Source organism: Accipiter gentilis, chromosome 5 (assembly GCF_929443795.1).
Source record: "Accipiter gentilis chromosome 5, bAccGen1.1, whole genome shotgun sequence".
NCBI lineage: Eukaryota > Metazoa > Chordata > Aves > Accipitriformes > Accipitridae > Astur > Astur gentilis.
In genome coordinates, this window is record NC_064884.1 from 34,037,374 (window position 1) to 34,057,174 (window position 19,801).

Here is a 19,801-nt window from a genome sequence, read left to right on the forward strand (position 1 = left end):
AAAATAAGAAGTGTGCTTGGATGGGAGCTATAGCGATCTGGTGCCCACCCAAAGCACCTGTAACGAGGGAGGAGCATCCCAACTTTGGGAAGAAGTGGTTTAACCCAGAATTCCCACAGACGTATCTTAAATGCACATGTGATTTTTTTGGTTTGATAACATCCAGCAGTTTGCTTCCTACAGCAGGAGGTAGGTGCTTTTAATTTGGTTTAGATTATGATGTTAGTGGGACAGCAATCACCAGCTTCCTACTCTGCTTTCTAATCTATGTAATCCACTAAAGCAAAACTGGATGGAAATTGCCTGCCTTCAGTTACTTTCTGCTTCAAAGCAGCTCTACAAATCCAGTTTTTGAATTGTGTCTAATCCAGAACTGCTTCCTGCAGTGGACTCTGGCGCAGAGATTCGCTGATGTGGAAGTGAATCACCTTTCTGTACACGGTCCTTCACTGTGTTTTTCTCATCTCAATATATTCAACTGATAAAAGATAAGTTCTGGAAAAGCTTTACTTTCTTTATGCAAAAAGAGGAGAGACTGTGATAAGAGTATCGCAGGTGGAGCAGCAGGTCAGCAGACAAAACTGTAAAGTGTACAGATTTAATCTGCAAGCGTTAGTTGCAACAAAAGTTCAGTTTTGGCCCAAAGTATCTGCTGCTTTGTGGGATCACCACACAGCTGGGCAGAGTAACATCTCTTCTTCCCAGCATTTCATGATGCAACAGCAGAGGGTGTTGCAGATCAGGTCTAAGGTGCCCTGAGGAGAATGATGTAGGATTTCTTACACAGCACTTGAATTTCCTTTTTTTTTCCCCCCTTTCTGGCTGAGTCTGTTTATTATTTTGTAAGCATTAGCACCAACTCAGAAATAACCTGAAAAAATTATGACTGGAAAAAAACCCCAAACATATGCATGCATGAAAGGAGGAGGAGAGAGTTAACACAAGGAAACTGTTTCCTTTCTATTCTTCCTTGTGAATAAGTGAATTGGAAAAATGAAACAAAAGTTTAATCCTCACGGGGAATACTGAAGGAAAGAGGTGAACCTTCAGACATGACACAAGACCAGTCTTACACATGAAATCCTAGCGGAAATCACTGTCCTGAAATAGGGGATCAAATCTCCCCCAGATACTGGAATATACACAGAGAAGAGAAAGACTATCCAGCACTTAACAATTCTGGGAGATTGCTTATTTCACACCTGACTAATTCTAGGGCACCCCAATGAAAACTGAGACCCTCTGTGCCGTTTGTTAGCTTCCCCCATTGTAAGAGAAGTGAAAAACCTATGGTGCACAGAACAGCTGAGGAAGTGCTACTGATTCCCAAAGAAAAGTCTGCTCATTGCAAAGACAGCATCCTTCTATTGATCCCCAGCCTCCCTCTTGTCTAACATCCCCATGGGAAAACCTTGGAGACTGAATTGTGCAAACATTTAGGAAGACCTCCACATACTACAAACATGTGTCTTTTTATTTTTTAATTTACAAAGAGAAATAACTGATCCAAAATTGGGCTCTGCTCCCATGTCAATACCATACCATGCTCTCCTTGTGTCTGTTATTGAGCAAATTAGCTCTATGGCTGCATATAGTACCACAACAAATTAACACTCATACCTTCTAAAAAGCTGCCTTAACTGCCTTATTGCAAGCAGGTAATGACCTACTGAAATCATGTTCAGAGAAGGAATGCCCCACTTTCCCTATAATATCTGTATCATCGCTAAATACAAAATTTTCAAAGATGCATCCTGCAAGCAGGGATTGGTGGACAGTCACCCGTAATTCCTGGCTACCGACAGAAATCCGTAATTTCTCCAAAGTGACTGATTACTGTGATAGCTGCCCTCAGTCAAATGCCGGCCATCAGCTGCATGCATTACAAACAAAATTCAATCTTTGATCTGCGTGTTTTTAATATACAACTTGGTACAAAACACACATTTCAGTGGCTGTAGGTGTTTCACACTGACACGAACATAACCGAGTCACCAAGCAATAAGGGAAGTTTATCCCTCCCTCGTTCACACGATGCTGATGGCCCAGCCAAATATAAGCAGGAAATCAGTTCTGCTGGAACACAAGACTGCCTCCTAAATAAGTTAGCAATAAATAAGCATTGGGAGGGATGGACTGATGTAGAGAAGAGAGAACCCTTTCAGATTGACTGTGGGGTGCAAATTAAGGGGTAGATTACGTGTTCTCTGTTTTCATTTCTCTACTCAAGTGTCCCAAACTTTTTTCCTCAGCATGCTTTATACTTAAAGTGCTGTAAATACATGTTCTTATTTGTACTTTACCTAACTCAGTTTAACTGAATGTTGATTTCACTTCAACTCTTAGTCAAGGCTGAGGGAAAATAAATATCCTGGTACTGGAGAATCTCCAAAGCATTCAGCTCCCCAAACCATTTCTTGAAGGTTTACTTAGGCAGATATTGCTGACACCATTTTGAGAATATTTTGACAGTATTATTTGAGAGCCGAGTATGACAGAATTAAAAGAAGAAAAGGTCACTCCAATGATAAACGGGAAGCCTTCTGGCATGTGGCAAGACCACTGGAGCACCAAGTGCTTGCCCAGAAATGAAAACCACACAGTAACATTAAGAATAAAATCAGAATAAGTAGCCTTCCCCATCAATCGAATCTGCTCCCCAAAAAGGAGATAAATCTCTTCATTGAATAAGCAAGACAACACGTACCTTTCAGCAGCCATGCAGATTTTGCCAAAGTTTCTGTAAGAATAGCTTTTTAATGGAAAAAGTTACCTGGGTTTTTGTAGATGCTAAGCACATCCTTGAAATAATGAGGTAAGAATCTTTCTAATAAAAGCAGCACATCCTCCAACTCCTCCAGAATGCCCACAAGCAGAAAATTTTCATTAACGTTCAGCTTTGCTCTTTCAAGGGCCCATTCACCAGGCTCCCTGTATGACATTAATGGAGGGAGAGAGAGAGAGAGGAGAGAAAAAAAAAAAGTGTAAAGCTGCATTTACTTCTGAAATTCAAGCCAAGAACACAACTGAATCAAACAATATTCAGTGCTGTACTTCTAACAGAATATACCCCGACCCCCCCAAACCCGAGTGGCTTACTGAGCTTTTCTGCACAACACGTAGAATTGGTTTGGCATGTAAAAACAAGATCACATTAAAAGGAAGTGAATCACTGCGTGGAAGTACTCCGTTCTGAAGATGTCTTTCACCAAGTTATTTATAAGCTCAAACTTGTGAACTTCTGTATTTCAACTTGGAAGCCATGACCTGTCTCACGGGAGGAACGACTTCCTTGGGTGATGAAGGGTGCTAAGGGGTGGCGGTGTCCTTGAACCACCTCAGGAGAACTCCTGCGAGCCATCGTCACCTGCTGTTACCCAGCGAATACTACACAGGAGGCTACCAGGCTGTTTCCCACCTTGTCCTTCATTTTAACTTTTGCCAAAGTCTCCATGAGCTTCCCCTTCCCTGCCATCACCCCTGACTGCCCTGCGGCTCTGCTACAGGACTTGCATTTGTTTGTTCTGACTGACACTGGTTTTGAAGATCAGTTTAGGGTTACTCTATCTTTTCCCCCAGTGGGAGAAGCTGGCAGGACACCAGTGCATCTTTATGCTTCTCTCATAGTTTCTTAGAAGCACAATTTAGTTAGACAAGCATATGAATCCTAAATCCCTTACACTAACTCATGTTAATTATGTCCTGGGAGCAGCAGTCAGCATTTGTATTGATAGCGGATATAATGCCAGTGCCCCAAACTAAGGGAAATCAGCTTTTTCACAGGCTCCAGCTGGTATGATGAACATCCGAGTCATACATGCTACCCAAGAGTGGCTGGAGATCACACCTCTTCCCTAACTCCATTAGGCTATTGCAAACTCTATGCAACAGGGAATCCAACAACATTTGCCAGAAGCTCTTTTGGTGATGTGGAAAAACTTACTGCTTTACAAACCTACTAGAGCAGACTTGGAGCAGTTTTTCATTCTCTTCCACTTTCTGTGCAGTGATCCATTTTCTGGAAGAGCAAAGTGTCCTAACAAATACTACAAACCTCCTTGCAGCTCCTTGTGTGACTTGGAATTAGCTGAAGGAAGTGAAAGGGCATGATAGGAGACAGATCTATAACAAGCTGCAGAACACTACTTCAATATACTGCTTGGGAACCTCGCAGAGGTATCTTGTGGAAGTATTCAGGTATGTGAGTGTTGTTAATGGGATTACTCATGCACACAAGTTCAAGGTGCCACCATAAGCATTTGCAAATGAGGCCAAAATACATCAAGAAAAAAATGTGTAATGAAAATGAAGTAATGAATCTGTTTTGCTTCTTAATCGTAACTTCACTTATGTCAAAAAACTAAAGCAGGATTTTACAGCAAAGATACTTAGAGATGCAAGAAGGAAGACACTTTCAGTTGTTGTTACTGCTACAAAAAAGTATGGCTGTAGAAAAAAATTTTTGAAAACACGTGCAGTTGTTCCACTATGGAGAAGCAGTAACAATAAATAAACAGAATACCTTGAAGTTGAACAAACCTAATAAAGAACATGCTGTGACCAACGATACAAAAGTATTTGAAAACAAGAAGGTATTTAAAATTATTCACATATGTACGAGAATGGTGTAAATAGACACATTTAAAATGAGCTAGCTCAATTACAGAGTAGGAGGCTGCATTTTACATAGTTCTAAGCATGATTACTATTTCTTACGTGGACATAGAAACCTGGAATTCCTCATGTATAGACCTGATGTGAGCATCTGAGCAGAGCTAAAACACATATTACAAAATTACAGTGAGGTAAAACGAGTAACAAGCACATATGGTCACTGCAATTCTCACCTTGCCAACCCAGAAAAAAAAAAAAAAATCCATGTAAACACATCCAGATTTGAGGAATTATTCACATATTAAATCAAGAAAAAAGAATAGTACTACATTTGCCTTACCCTCCTTATTCCAAACTATATGCAGGCAGTTACGACATACAGTGCTACACTTGTACTTTCACTTTTCTCTTGTACTTCAAACAACTGCTGCCTCTTTATTACCAGTTTCTGACAAATTGTTAGCAATAGCTATTGCTGAACAAATTGGGATACCTTGTATATATTTACCTGCATCTTGGATGCTGTCCACAGAAATACGGTATGATGTAAAATAACCTGGGATTGGAACATTCAGGGTAGTTTTCAAGGATACATACATTTATGTCCTGTGGGGGAGGAAAGAAAAAAAAAAGAAAAAAAGAAAGAGGTTTAATAATGCATTTTCCTTTCTCTATTAACAAGTTTTTTCTTTTTCCATACTTTATACAGTCATCTCAGAGACAAAGAATTGCGCTGAGGCTGTAACAAATACTTTAAAAGTCATCTACAGGTTCATCTATGCACTTCTAAATATCATTAGAAAGTTTGGGGGGGGGAGGCCATTTTGTCCTAGCATGCAAAAACCATTTTTTTTTTTCCTTGCTGCAAATAACACAATTCTTATATTGAGATTACTGCATGATTCAAAGCAGGACACATGGATCAACTTGCATACTGAGTTACATTTAAAATATTCAGGAGATTATTTTCAGACTCTTCTTTCTTCTAAATACACCCTGGGGGAAACCTGAAGTAGCCAGAATAAATCAAATTGAGACAGCAATTATTTTCTTTCTTTATTTTTTTTTTTAATTCTGCTTCATTCAATGACTGGAATGAACAAACGTAAGCTGTAACTCGCACAGCTTACTCTTGATATAAAAACATACATCACTTTTGATTACAATTCTGTACATTCCTCAGATGTTCAGAATTGAGCTTGTTGTCTAAACTCCCACTGAGAAAAGGGCTTATTAGAAAGTATTTATCATTTTCCTGATTTGTCATTCATCTAATTAGGAGCTATTTATCATTTTTCAAAGACTAGGCATAGCTACTGAACCCTGAGGAACTATATTCCATTTCTAGCTTTATTCTAGCACAATAATAAATGTACCTGCAAGTGGGATTGAATTCCACTATCCTTATCTAGTCTAACAGACCCTTACTCTGCAAGCAGACCCACTGACTCCAAAGAGACATACAGGGCAAAAAAAAGAATCAACGCAAGACAACATAAGCAAAGATGAAAGGATCTCATCTTTGCAAAGCAATCTTCATTCTTATTTAAAGACGCGTGCTTTTATAATGCAGTAGGCTTGATACACACCAATATCAAATCAATGACTAATCAAATCCATACTTCATCAAGTAAATAAAATGCAATGGAGAAGACTTCAGTGGGCAACGTGCCCCTGGCAAGACAGAAGTGCTCAGCAGCGGGGGAGACATGGGGAGCATCCCCTGCTCTCCTGGGGCCGCGTGGGGTACCGGCCTCCAGCCGCAGCATCCGCTTCTGAGACCTCAGTGCAGAGAAGCTCTTCCCACAAGTGTCACATTTGGGTCCATAAGCCTTTTCAAGTACAGTCCTCTTTCCTCGTCTGTCTTACACTCATGTGATTCAGATTTTATAAGCACATCAGAAGATCCTGGGCTGGGAAGTAAATCACATGGTGAGGAACCATCAAAGAAAACAACATAAAAAATGCCAATTGGGATACAAAGAACCCATCTCCCCTGCTCCCCTGTGTATTCAAGCATACTGAGAAGGGCTTGCCTTAAATACATTCCAGAAGATTTATGGTCAAGACCTGAATTTTGACATTCAAGCTTCTGAGCTGAAGCTAACCAGCCCCCCATTCTCAATGCTATGAATATTACTAAGAAATCTACTGGTGGGACAGTACGGTGGCACAGGCAATGTGTCCCTCCTATCACCCCAATAGGGTTTTTTTAACATGAATTAAAAATTGCACTTCTTTAAAGGTTTATTGTACTTTTACTACAGACACCACCGGAGATGTTTTCAGGGATACGTATTTTTGGTTTCTGTAAGAACCTGCAGAGACCTGCAATTAATTCATAAATTGCTTGGATTTTAAAAAATCTGAAATATTGTCCTGGCAATACTTAAATTACGTCTAAGCCAGCTTGCACTTGATAGATGGATTAACTGAAAGGCAGAAACACCTACATAAGATTTAAAAACAATTAGTAAGACCCAACCAAGAATCATTTCTTACCCCAATACAAAGATGAACAGACATTACCTCACAACAAAGAAACTTACGGTTTCTTTGCAAGAATAATGAATACAGTGACTCAGAAAATATTCCCTGAGATAAGTAAGTATCAATACCCAACACAGAAGTGTAACAGGGACCTTCTGGTCATTCTGAAAACAATGTTTGATGAATACGGTCTGAGAAACATCCATACAATAAAAGCAATGTAAATTCACGTGGAAAATCCTGCAGCTTTAACAAGCAATCAGCTTATATTTATCAAAAAGAGATTTTTAGTATTCCTTTTTAGGGTAGACTGTTGTAGGATCACTGAAACAACTGGTGCAGCACTAGTCTAAACTATCCAGTGGCAATTCCGTTCGAATTTGATTTATGGAAGGAATACCGAAGGGTGAGAGGGAAAAATCTTCCCCCTCCTTGCTGATGCACTCAAGGTTTAAGATAAAAGCCAGGTATGCTTTCATACAAACCTAGAATTTTTCACCACACAAGGGCACGCATTTCATGTTCCTGACATCAGAAGCACCAGGCTTTCTCCACGGTAAAAGCACTGCCCCTTTCCAGTCCCCGTTTACTACCACCGCTGTGATTTGTATTACAGCTGCTGGAGGGTCCTGATGCATTTGCACCACCTGCTTGCCTTTCTTATTTTACCATATTCATAATCTGTGAAATAAATCACCAGCCACCATCCATCCCCTCAGAGAAGATTCTACTTGATGATAATTATGCAGCTCCATGAGATGTGAAATCAGTTTTTAACCAAGAAGTGGGGTGAAAGAAAGGTTGGCCTGAGGTGTGCTAGTCATTACAAAACTTAAACACACCTACAGGAAGCTGGTTGCTAGCAGGACTTACAGGAATTTCTGGTTTTTTTCTGAGCACGGAAAGCTAAGGTGAAATGACATTATTCTAGGCGGTGTTATTCTGTTATCCTAAGCAACACTAATGCCACGTTTCCCAGTAAGAGCGTGTTTTCCCAGCAGGACACAGATCTTTCAGGGCAGAAAGGTTTTTATGTGAGACAAAAAAATGCAAGGTGACAGATGACAGCCTTGCTCATTTAAATCACTGGAGTGATTTACGCTGGAGTGTAAAAAAAATTATATTCTAACACAGCCAGGAAAGATACAGAAAGAAACACACACAGCTACTTTGATCATACCCCTCCACAATAAAGAAAGAGGAATTTTATGTTATTCCTCAGCTGCTGGCTATGATCCACACTGCTCACGTCCTGCTGGGCTTCTGTCTCCAGCAGGGCAGAGGGACACACAGGAACCAGACCTGGGGCTGCAAGTAACAACAGAAACCGTCTTTCTTTTTAATAGTACTATATTTTTCTGTTGTTGCTAACAATTTTGGCTGAAATGGTAAATTGGTAATGTCTACTATCTTCTTGTGTAAAATTGTCTTTCACATAAAAATCACAATGTGCCCTAATCTGTTAATCTGTCAATGAGCCAGACTACTGATCTATCAGAAATATATCAAAGGTGTGTTATTAATATTTTTTTTAAAGTTAATAACAAACTGTTTCATTTGCCATAGCGAGTTCATACATGTCATAAGAGGCAGTTGGCACATGATTAAAAAAATTTCATGGATATGAAATTCCTTTGGGAATTTTAATGCTATCACAAAAAGAGTGAACTTTAAAGTATTTTTTGTAGAAGCATAAACAATTTACTTAAGTTAATGTCTTTAACTTGTGGCAAATACTGTACCATATACAAAAAGATGTGCCCTTAGATTTGAGAGCTTGATTTTTTTTTCCCCCTCCTAATATAAAATCTTAAGAGTACTGGGGGAATTAATAACTTTTTTGTCCAGTAGAAGGAACACCTACATTTTTTAAAAGAAGAGATAACTCTTGGGCTTCAAAGCATTCCCTTTTTCTTAATCCTCAACAGAAACACCAGATTCTGCCATGGCTGTACGGCAATTCTTAGTATCCCTAACAATTTAAAATGAGGAATCACAACTCAAATACATACATGCTTTGCAAATATTTTTCCATTAATCATCCATTAATCTATGGGAAGCCATAAAAATGGCCTTTCTCTCACAATCAAAATGAAAAGTACAACATGTTGTCTTTCCATGCCCTGCCCTTGCAGGATGCTGCAACTTCTGTGAAATCAGGAGACCCTGCTTACAGCCCAGCCATGGTGCATGCTCCTTCCTTAAGTCTGAAGGTTGCAGATGTGAAGTTGAAGGGTGTCATGAAGGCTACAGAGGAAGTAGTGACCTAAATAAATATCTTTCAAGTTTCCATAAAATGAAATGAGATAAAACTATGTGGAAAAAACAGTGAGTGAGCCCAGTCTGTGGTGACTTTTGCTGTTTGTAAGGCTGTTCTTCATACGCCGCTATGGTCAGCGGCACAGTCTAGTCCTCACTGTCGCCAGCCAAGGAAAATTATTCTGCTCTGCTGACAGCCCCCAAGAATCCTCTCACGGCTTGTAAAATGTTTTCTCACATATTTTCTCCGTGTTTGTAAGGAGGTCAAACTGACCGTTACATCCTGAGGACAGCATTGCATCATACGAACTAAATACAACCACACTGGGGAAAAAAAATAAAAATCCACTGCTTTCTCTGACCCCATTAGGGAGCTCTGGGTGGCCACAGAGATGGGAAAGAAAATGCAAACATGACGGCTAAGAAAAGGGCTCACGAGCATAAATATGACATGAAAGAAGGAAAAGCACAACTTTCTCATTTGTAAGGCTCCAGAAAGACATTGAAAAGTCAAAGTATAGTTGGCATAAAGTCTTTCAAATATAAATGTACCATGACTTACTAAATCTCATTTAAAAGCACTAATTATTTACATATTTTTATGGGAAATAAACTATAATGCAATGTATTTTAAAGCCTAAGAGAGGTTTTTACTTCATGAGGTGACATTTAATGTTTCTATTCAATCTCAACCAAATATTTGGGTAACTAGAGCCACACAGCAGCAAGATGACCTCTTTCTTTCAAATTCTGGTGGCATTTGCTTCTTCTTCATGCACCTATGCTAACGGCACTGGCAGCAGATTGCTGTGGGGTGGGTGGGTGCTGGTCATCACTTCTCAAACCAGCACTTGACAACACAGCCAAAGCCAAGTGTTTCCCAGCCCGTGCTCTTGTGGTACCGAGCCCCTCCAAGGAGGGCTGCCAGGTGGGGTGGATTGTGCCAGCCTGGGTGGGGTGATGGTGCTCTGGAGATGACAGCGAGCTGGACAAGTCTATTGGGACACCAGTGGCAGGCTGCACAGCGAGCAGTGGGCACTCTGGGGAGAAGCTCCATGAGATGGCAGAGCTGATCTAGCTAACTGAAACACAGGTTTCTGTCCCCAGACAACCCCTGCACCAGCTGTGATTGCCCCTTCACTCCTGTGCAGGCTCCGCCAGCTCAAAAAGCAACAGAACCCCTTTTCTTTCCCTCTGTTGCCTTCTTGTCTTCTACCAGAAGAGTGAACAACGTGGGGCTTGCTCATGGAAATGCCGCGATGCCACCGCTGCTGCACTCCAGCTGTGCAGGGCAGGTCCCCCTCGGGGTGACGAAGGCCATGTTTCATGACTTCAGTTGCCATGTTCGTTTCTTTTAGTCATTTTGCCAACATGGTCATTGCAACAACTGGGAAAAAGTCACTAGAGTGTGCAGCCATTTCATCCCGGCACCGACTGTCCCCCTACGCCCAAATGCTGCTGCTGCTGCAAGAGCCACCCACGCTCCCAGCATCATCTTCTGTGGCAGTGTGAAATCCACAGGTGCCAGGGACTTCTCTATTTTCAGCTACCTGGCAGATCTGGTGTAGTTCCTGGTGAGACAGCAGAGGCAGGACTCGCGTTTCATCCTGAAGAGGATCTCAACTGCTGCGAAAGAGACGACCGCAGCTATTGGAGACATCCAGTAAAGGCTAATCCTCTGGTGGATCCATGCAACAGGTTTAGGTCTGCCCTGTGAAGAAAGATGCTACAGCAGACTGGAGCACGAAACAGGGAAGCGCCTGGGGCACCAAAGAGCTTGGGCTGTGCTCCCCAAAGACAACCCCTTCTAGCTGGCTTTAACCATCGCTTTCCTGCTTAAAGGCCAAGAGGTATCTTGCTTTACCTTCGACAAATAGTACGTTTGAAAGCTGAGCTAAGGTTTGCATTTTAAAACTAGTTTTCCGTCACAGATAACATTCCTTTCAACTCCTTCTTGCTTGGCATGTCTGTTTTTGAAGAGATACACTTCTGAAGGCTTTTATACAGCTCTTCAAAGGCTGCACAGACATTTCACACCTTTGCAGGTATTCAAGTTCCTTTCCTCCACAAAATTGTCAGGAGTTGAAATGTGCTTTTAAAAAAAAAAAATCCTTGATCTCTAATTCCCAGAAAACCCTCATTACCATTTCTTCAACAAAATGCTCTTTGCCTTCAGCTAAATCATGTATTTGATAAAAAGCAGCAGCAAAAGCAACTGGAGAATGAAGAGAAGAAAAGAGCCCTCTTATCACCCATACTTCCGTAAGGCCCAGTGCACTACTAAAGAAAGAGACAGTGTAACAGCCTACGCAGGACCAGAAGAATATCCTTTAGAAAGTTTCAGGGACTTCTAGCAGCAGCGTGTTGGAAGAGCAAAATCACCCTGTAGAGCCAGCTCATTTGATTCAAGCTGCTGTCCTCCAGCTTTCTTATTTAAAGAAGCTGTCCTGTAAAACAAAGCAATGTGCTCTTATAAATGCCTTGGTTTTTTTTGCCCCTGAATAATTTTTTGCTTCGTATTATCTGGAAACAGACTCTCTTCCCTTCTCTCTTCCGATTCTTCAGATGCTTTCTACAACCACCTCTTCCGTCAGCACATCATCATTAGTCAGCTACTCGCTTTGACACGTGGGGTGTTTACCTACGAGTTCCGATAAAGTCTCTCTCTTGCAGATGACTGGCTTTCCTGCGGACGAACAAAAGTCCCAGGGACTGAGGAGCAGCGGCAGCACGCTGTCAGTAGCCAAGGGCTACAAAGGCCAACCCGGCGTCTTGCAGAAAGCCCCCAGGGAGTCCCCAAGGAAGCAAGGAGGACAACTGGGAGGATTGGATCCTGCTATGTTTTCCTGATTGTTCACTGGGCTATTTTTGAAAGGACTCTTATGAAAAGTTAACACATACACAGTTGTCCTGGGGAAACAACAGACACCTACGGACAGAGGCAACTCTCGAGTGCCCATACGTCAGCTCTTCTCCGTATCAGCCATCTAGCTAGGCTACTGCATGCCAAAGGGCTCCAAAGACATTTTGTTCCCTCTCTGAGAGCAAGCTCCCTCTCTGGCATTGCTGGTCTGGGTAGCAAGTCACACCAATATGTTGGCTTGAAGCCAGTAAACTATGTATACAAGAAAAAAATATATTAAAAATGTGGGGAACATAAAGGTCTTTGCTTTGAAAAATCTTTCTTAAAAGAAAAATGCACTTTAGAAACTTGAAAAAACCCCTAGTTCTCCAATGTTTAACCTAAATAAAATGAAAGGAAAAGAAGAATTTTTGTTCATTCTCTAGCATGGCAGTCTCTCTCGTGAGCAGGACTGCTATACTTACCTCTCACGAGTCTCCAGCTCAGAGACGTGATGGATGGAGAAGACAGGCTAGAGAGTTCTCCTTCCCTCCAGGCAGGGGTAAGTCCACCAGCCATCTTGAGAAAGGGTGGAGGGAGCTGCCTGCAGGTGCTTAGTTGACTTGAGAAAATAAAATTTTAAAGTATTTCTGGTACTTGTGATAGAACATTGGAAAGGCTGGAAATATACGGTTTTTTTCAATTTCATCTCCAGGGAATGAGTTTTCACCAACTAACCTGTTTAGATCGAAACTGAACTTACCTCTGTACCCAAAACAGCATCCAAACTTAAAGGTTTGAGTAGATGTGACTGTTGTTCTCACAAAAATGGCTTTAATCTAAACACATACGGTCACCTCCTTGCTGCCCTGTATCTTTGAGGTGTGCAAAGCACACCACCACACTGCACCACCAAGTAGCAGCAATGCCATAAATCCCCATAGCTTTCTGCTAAGCTTTCTTCACCTATGGTTACAAGGACAGCTTACAGACTTACACTAAATATTTCTATTTCACACGCTCCATGGTAGCACATTAATGCTGCATTTGAGAGAGGGGATGGGAAGCTTACAACACCCTTGGCAACTATGGATGACCTGAGATCAACCCTAAATATCAGTAGAGAGAGTATAATAAGGAATATATACATCTTCTATTGCTCTTCTCATATACTTTCCCTGATTACCTGCATCAGTAGCCTAGACTTTTATACTTGCAAGTTAATAAAACTTCATTTTGTTTCATAGTATGAGATATTTTTTCTATAATTAAAAAAGCCCGTACTGTAAGAGTACGATTATTCAAGAGAAAATTCTATTACGAAGATCTGGAGAAAAAGATAAAAAAGTACTTTCAAATTGTTAGGATACGAAGGCTGGTTCAGTTAAGTCTTCTTTTAATTGTGCTTTAATGAGGAAACTTGACTTTTTAAAGCTAGGTTAGGGTAGCCTATGGCTTGCTTAGATTCAGTTTGTGTTGTCCTGACATCAGCATAGATTTCCTTGGTTTTGGGGTTTTTTTTTTTGGTGGAGGATAATTCTGTTTTGGTTTTTTTTAATTGACTTTCGACTTTTTTTCTGGTAAAATATGTGTTTTTCATTTTTTCCCCCAGAGCACATAAGCAAATAGCCTGCCAAGTTTAATTCCCACTTTTTTCTTTTTGACGGACTCTTCTGGCTGGGCTAATTTGCCTGGCTTTTCTGCCAACAATGTATTCAGCGCTTCTTCCTGGCATCTTAGCAAGTGAAGCAGCGGCTAACAAAACAGCGTCTTCTGCTAACCATCGACATTTTCATTTAGTGCAGGCATAAATTGTTCATTCATATACAAACTTTTGCTGGCATTAACATAGCAGAGGTGATGAACTATGCCCACAATGCTACTATTTAGATGTGACAAACATTAAGCACATTTGCAGATCCCAATTTTCTAACTTATAATGATGTACCACATCAAAGAAATAGGTAGGTGGATATATTTCTCTCTTTTATCAGAAATCATATTAGACCAGTTTTACCAATTAGAACGCAAACACTTCATAGTTGTAAGTAGGCACCTTCTCCTATCTTTCTTTACCATCACTTTTGTATTTTTCACCTCAAACCATCTTAGCATGGAAAATATATGAAAAAAATAGGAAGAAATTATGCCAAAAAAAAGGAGAGTGCCTGCCAGCTGGAAGAAGTGTACAAGCATTAAATAACCATCCTGTTACAGAGGGCACAGATCCAGGGAAGACCAAAAATACAGACCATTATGCTGCAATCAAGAATGAATCCCAGTGGCAACTAACAGCAGGGAGACAGTGCATCTGTTAATTCTGTTTACTAACACCTTTTCAGAAAAGAACCTGGAAAATTAGTCTGCTCGGTTGATGACCCTTAATAAAGTCAATTAAGGATGGCATATATTCAATTCTGCAAACGCTGAGCAGGAAATACCCCCCACCTCAAGGATTTCTCAGCCCTCCGTAATGCAGTGCTGCTGTACCCTAGCTAACAGATGCCTGTGAGAAAAGCAGCGAGTCAACAGGTAACTTCCAGCAATTTATGCTCACAAAAGGTAGCTCTGGAGCACAGATGAAGTTATTCTCCGACAGATGACAGCCTCAGCCTGGAGCCGACTACGAGGCTGAGGTCAGTGGGCTGGACGTGGACAGAGATGCAGCCGGTGGGTGAGGGTTCTCCTGGCAGGGTGGTCTCACCATCCCTGGTGGTGCAGCGCAGCCACGGCTGCTGCCCATCCCGGCAAGAAAGGCTGCTACAGAAGACCCAGGGCATCGAGAAGCGTTTTAGTCCATCCTTTGCTAAAGGAGTACCGAGTTTATCTAAACCAGGGTTGCCATTTGTCCAGTTTGTTCATAAAAATATTCATAGCCACTCTAACTCGTAGTAGTGCTTTACTGCTCCTATTGTCATAAAACCTTTACTAGTATCTGATATGAAAACACCTTAATGCAATTTAAGGAAACTCCTTTTTGTCTTAATCTTGGTGACCACAAGGAGTAACTGCAAGGCATCTTTTTCATAGCACATTTTTACTCATCTGAAGACTTACATTTCCCTACAGCAGTTGCTTTTTAAGACTGTCTTCTGGACTCTCTTCAATTTCTTAGAAGTCCTAAAGCAGAACAGTTTTTAACCTAGGCTTTTTCAGCTCCAAGAAAAGCAGAAAAGACCCTGCTGGTGCCTTATGTAAGTTCTCATCTGAACAAGAGAGCGCCATGGAGGGAATTAAGAAATAATTTCATGTCCCTGGCTCCTGGAACCCAGCACCTTCCATTTGACTTGAAATGCTGGATCCCAGAAACTATTTCTGCTACACATTTTTTAAAAACCAAACTGGAAAAGATACAGAGGAAATAATCATGTAACACTGCAGATCATCGCCTCTCTAATACACCACTCTTAATGTTAAAAGCCTCGCTGTCCAGCCAAGCACGTTATAATACTAAGACTCAGCGTGTCCGGTGTTGAGAGCAAGTCCTGCTCACAGCTGAGCAGTGATATGCATTACAGATCGCTCAAATGGACAATCATGTCACAAAAAATACCATAGGAGATCTGGGATGCTTTCACATAAAGAAAAGGTCCCTCTAAAGAGCACGTAAGTCAGGAAAAAAAAAAGCGTCTTGAACTGAAGTGACAGTCAAAGACACTTCAGGGAAAAATGGATAAAATGAACAGAAGACTGCCAGAACCAGCTAGTGTTAGATGACTCTGTAATGAGGAACACAACCAGCAAGGGGAAGAATCATCATCAGAGCAAGCTGTGCCTCTCCAACTTCCAACAGGTCTTTGATTCAGTCACTAAGGATGTGATAAACGCAGTCCTGTGTTCCTAAATTCTTGAGGGGGGGCGGGGAGGAAATATAGGAGAGGCTGATAAAGGATAGGAAGCTAAGGACAGGAATAAAATAGCTAGTTTTCTTACTCAAATGAGACACTGAGTAGGGTCGCACAGCATCTGTGCTGAGACATCTCTTGCGCATAACAAAGAAGGGTTAACAGTGAAGTAGCAAATTTTTCAGGGAATATTAATGAGAGCAGATAAGAAATCTGACCTCAAGGAGTTATAGAAGGACCGTATAATGCTGATTAGGCAAAAAAAATGCTGGAAAAAATTCAGTGCTGGTAAATGCATTGGTCCTCGCAATAGGATACTCTGGATGACAAAGGTGAGGTGTAACAGGGTTTAAAAAAAAATAAAATCCCCAAAACATGATAAAAAAAAAGAAAATAAAAAAGATATATTCATAGAAGAAAGGTCTATCAAGTGCTACTAAACACAGATATGGAAGCAATGTCTGGCTCAGGAAAGTGGTAAGCTGAAGAACATCGGAAGGCGAGAGGACACTGGAGGGGAAGCAACCCTTTAGCCTGTCCACAGCTTGTACTGTCTTCCCCACCATCTTGGGCTGGATGGTGCTCATGTCTCAAGAAGGGTTTAAGGCAGAAAGTTCACACCTTTACACATGACACAATGTCATCTGCAGAGATATCACAGGATTTCAATGTTTCAAAATATTGTTTCGTTGCTACAATAAAGGAAAGCCTATTTTAATAACAAGACATTTCTGCAGTTCACATTTTTCTCATGTTTTCTTTCCCAGGTCAAACGTTCTCATTCCTTTACAGCTTGACTGCATGCACAGAACTTATGCTCAGCAGATTTTAGCCCAAACCTCAAAAACGCATACAGTAACAGAAACACATTTAAGTTCTATGAATGCCACCACATCTTGAAGCTAGCAATACGCTTTTTAGTAGAGGTCCACAAAAAATAGTTTTACCAATACAAAAGTTTCAGAGGCTTATTAAAACAAGTATCAGTGTTCTGAATGTTAAACATGTCATCAGAGAGAAGCAATCCATGAATCAAAAGGAAATTTATTTCATTGGCAATGAGCATTAAATATTATTGCTCTCGTATATCCCATCATGACAGAGGAAAAACAAACACGAGAGATCATTCCTTTTGCACGTTTTTTACAGAACTTCACGTGACAAGGATTATGGAGGAAAATGCTTACTTTCTTCAATATAAATCCTCAAATAAAAGAGTATATACATGAAGAAGGAAAGATATGCCACAATGAAAAATTACTGCAAGCTTCACAAAAGCAGTATTTCTTTTAATTATTAAGCCTCTCTCATCTGCAGATGTAGCAAAAATTTCACTAAAGAAAATGAACACCAGCTAGCTGATGCATCTTAAAAGTTTTATTTCAACATACTGCTCAGTTATAGCTCAGACGATCTGCTTTTTGTGAATTCCAGTGGTACAATTCCCTTTCAGTGATGCTAAAGGGAGAGGGACTGTGTCCAACAGCTTGTGATGTGCACCTGAAATAATCTAGTCACATCAAGTACACTGCCTAGCAGAAAAGAAAAAGAAACCTGCTGCTGACCTCTCCATTAAAAAAGAGAAAATATATGATGATCATCATACAGTACAGGTTATAGATTTCTTTGGTTTTGCCCATTTTTTAAAGTTAGATGATAAATCTTAAAAGCACAGTACTGACTTTTAAGACACAAATAACCAGCTTCCTCATAGCAGCAAGGTCTAAATATCTTTTATGTCCCCTTGACCTACCACATTTTTGGTGGCACTTTACCACAAGCCTAGAAGTGCTAGAAGAGCTTCTAGCCTAGAAGAGCTAGAACTGAAAATTGTGTACTAATTCTGCTTTCTTATCAGCCTTCTGCCCAGCATCAACTGACTTTGAATTTCTCCCTTCATCTCTCAGGGCTGAAATGCAAAAGGAACTGCAGAGAGGAAAAACCACACTGCTGCTGCATGTGGCTTCCCTGCTGCTGCAACTAGGGATGGTTTCTGCTCTGCTGCCCCTGTCCAATTTCCCTAGTTATAGTCTTCCCCCTGCTGAAAAGCTCTAATGCTTTTCTGGAAAATTACTACTACTTTGCATCATTCATAGCACTGCCATTCTGAATAGCAGTCACAAAATGGAACGAACATATTGATTCCCCTTTTCAGTTTGATAAGACTATCACTGTATTGACAACTCCAAGTATTTAAAAACTCCTAAAATTACAAGGTTCAGAGGCATAATTAATGTTTCTATTTGCCTCTTTTTTTAATTTTTTGAACCTTGAGTCATGTGCTGAAGTTCTATTCTACAACTATGCAAAACAAATGCATACCTCTCTCTCCCCACGGAAACCCAGAATCTCTCAATCCCCTCATCTCAGGTGCTATGGCATCAAAAAGATCAATTATAAAATCATAAAAGTTAATAACCTTGATAGAAGGAGGGGAAAAGTGTAAAATCTGCTTTTTAATTTCCTGTTTATCAAAAACATCATCTCTTTGGATTACGTTCTAAAGAAATTTTTCGTTTTTTTTTCCTTCAACCACTGATGAGCACTTTAGTTTTGGTTTTTCTTTTTAAAGAGAAGAGAAAATTAATTTCTAAAAAAAAATTATCTCATTTAGCAATCAATACTCACCATGGAAAGTTTCCTATTTGCCACTGGTTAGTGAATTTTTCCCCAAGAAAAAGGAAATTACTCTTGACAAGCTCAGTTATGAATAGTGGCTGGCTTTGCTTGGATCAGAGTTCATAGGAAAAAGTTGTGTCCAAGGTAACCTGACTAGACAGTGTTTCAATTATTCACTGAGCAGTAGGCACCTTTGCTGAAACAATGGCAGTCCATTTTCCAGAGTCCAGAAGAACAAATAAGCAGCTAAACACTCTTTGTTGGGGTTTTTTTGGTGTTTTGGTTTTGATTTTATGTAAAGCAACTATAGTTACAAGGGAGAGAAGACCTTTGAAAATACTAGTCAACAAGAAAAAAAAAGAAAAGAACGCTTAGAATAAAAATCAGAAAAAGTGAACACTGCTTTTACTTCAAAGGAGGATTTCCCTACCTTGTTCATGGGCAATGTATTTTCTCAACTGACACTGAAAGTCTACTGCTTATTCTGAAAGATGGAATTACCTTTTCATTCAAGACAGGACCTCCCCACCCCCATGACAGCTCACGACCATACAATATCATCAGCCAAATGGTGAGGGATGCGTGTGTTTTTTAATAAGGTTATGTGACTTTAAGAAGTCATCTTAAGGGGGGGGAGGGGAAGTGCATTTGAAAGAGCTGATGTCTGTTCCTTGTTTTCTCTCATTTCTTCCTTAAAATAAGGTGGAATTTTAAGACAGGGGAAAAAAAAAAAAAAAAAGAGAGAGTTCCTGGCAGCAACACCCTTCCTCACTTGACCCACTGTAAGGAAACAATGGCCAAATGCCCCAAACCCCAACTCAATGTCAACTAATACAGGTTTGCAATTTGTCACAGTCTGCTCCCTCATGTTTTCTTCTGGCAACATCATGTCACTAAGTTCTGAAAAACTGGTTTTATTTCTTCTTTTGAATTCAAGTAAAACCCACCACAAAAAGCTGAAGAAATCAGGGTGTGCATAGCTTTCTGAAAGACTCCCTGTGACCATCAGTATCCCTCAGATGCTTGGGTTATCTCCGCTGGGTTTCCATTTCATTGAGGTGCCAAGAGGCTTTAGAGCATGTGGTTTGAACCTGTCCTCATCTCAGGGCACAGAAGCCACTAGTCTTCCAAA

General features: G+C 40.6%; 1 protein-coding gene across 3 annotated transcripts in view; it reads right to left on the bottom strand.

Moving 5' to 3' along the window:
• Positions 1–19,801, bottom strand: part of UST (uronyl 2-sulfotransferase) — a 178,406-nt gene that overhangs the window by 42,393 nt on the left and 116,212 nt on the right. For all 3 annotated transcript variants that reach the window (XM_049800284.1, XM_049800285.1, XM_049800286.1), the window contains exons 6-7: positions 5,123–5,220; positions 2,774–2,931 (exon numbers count right to left, since the gene is read on the bottom strand). In XM_049800284.1, the coding sequence (XP_049656241.1) occupies positions 2,774–2,931; positions 5,123–5,220 (256 nt within the window). The remainder of the gene's footprint in view (positions 1–2,773; positions 2,932–5,122; positions 5,221–19,801) is intronic.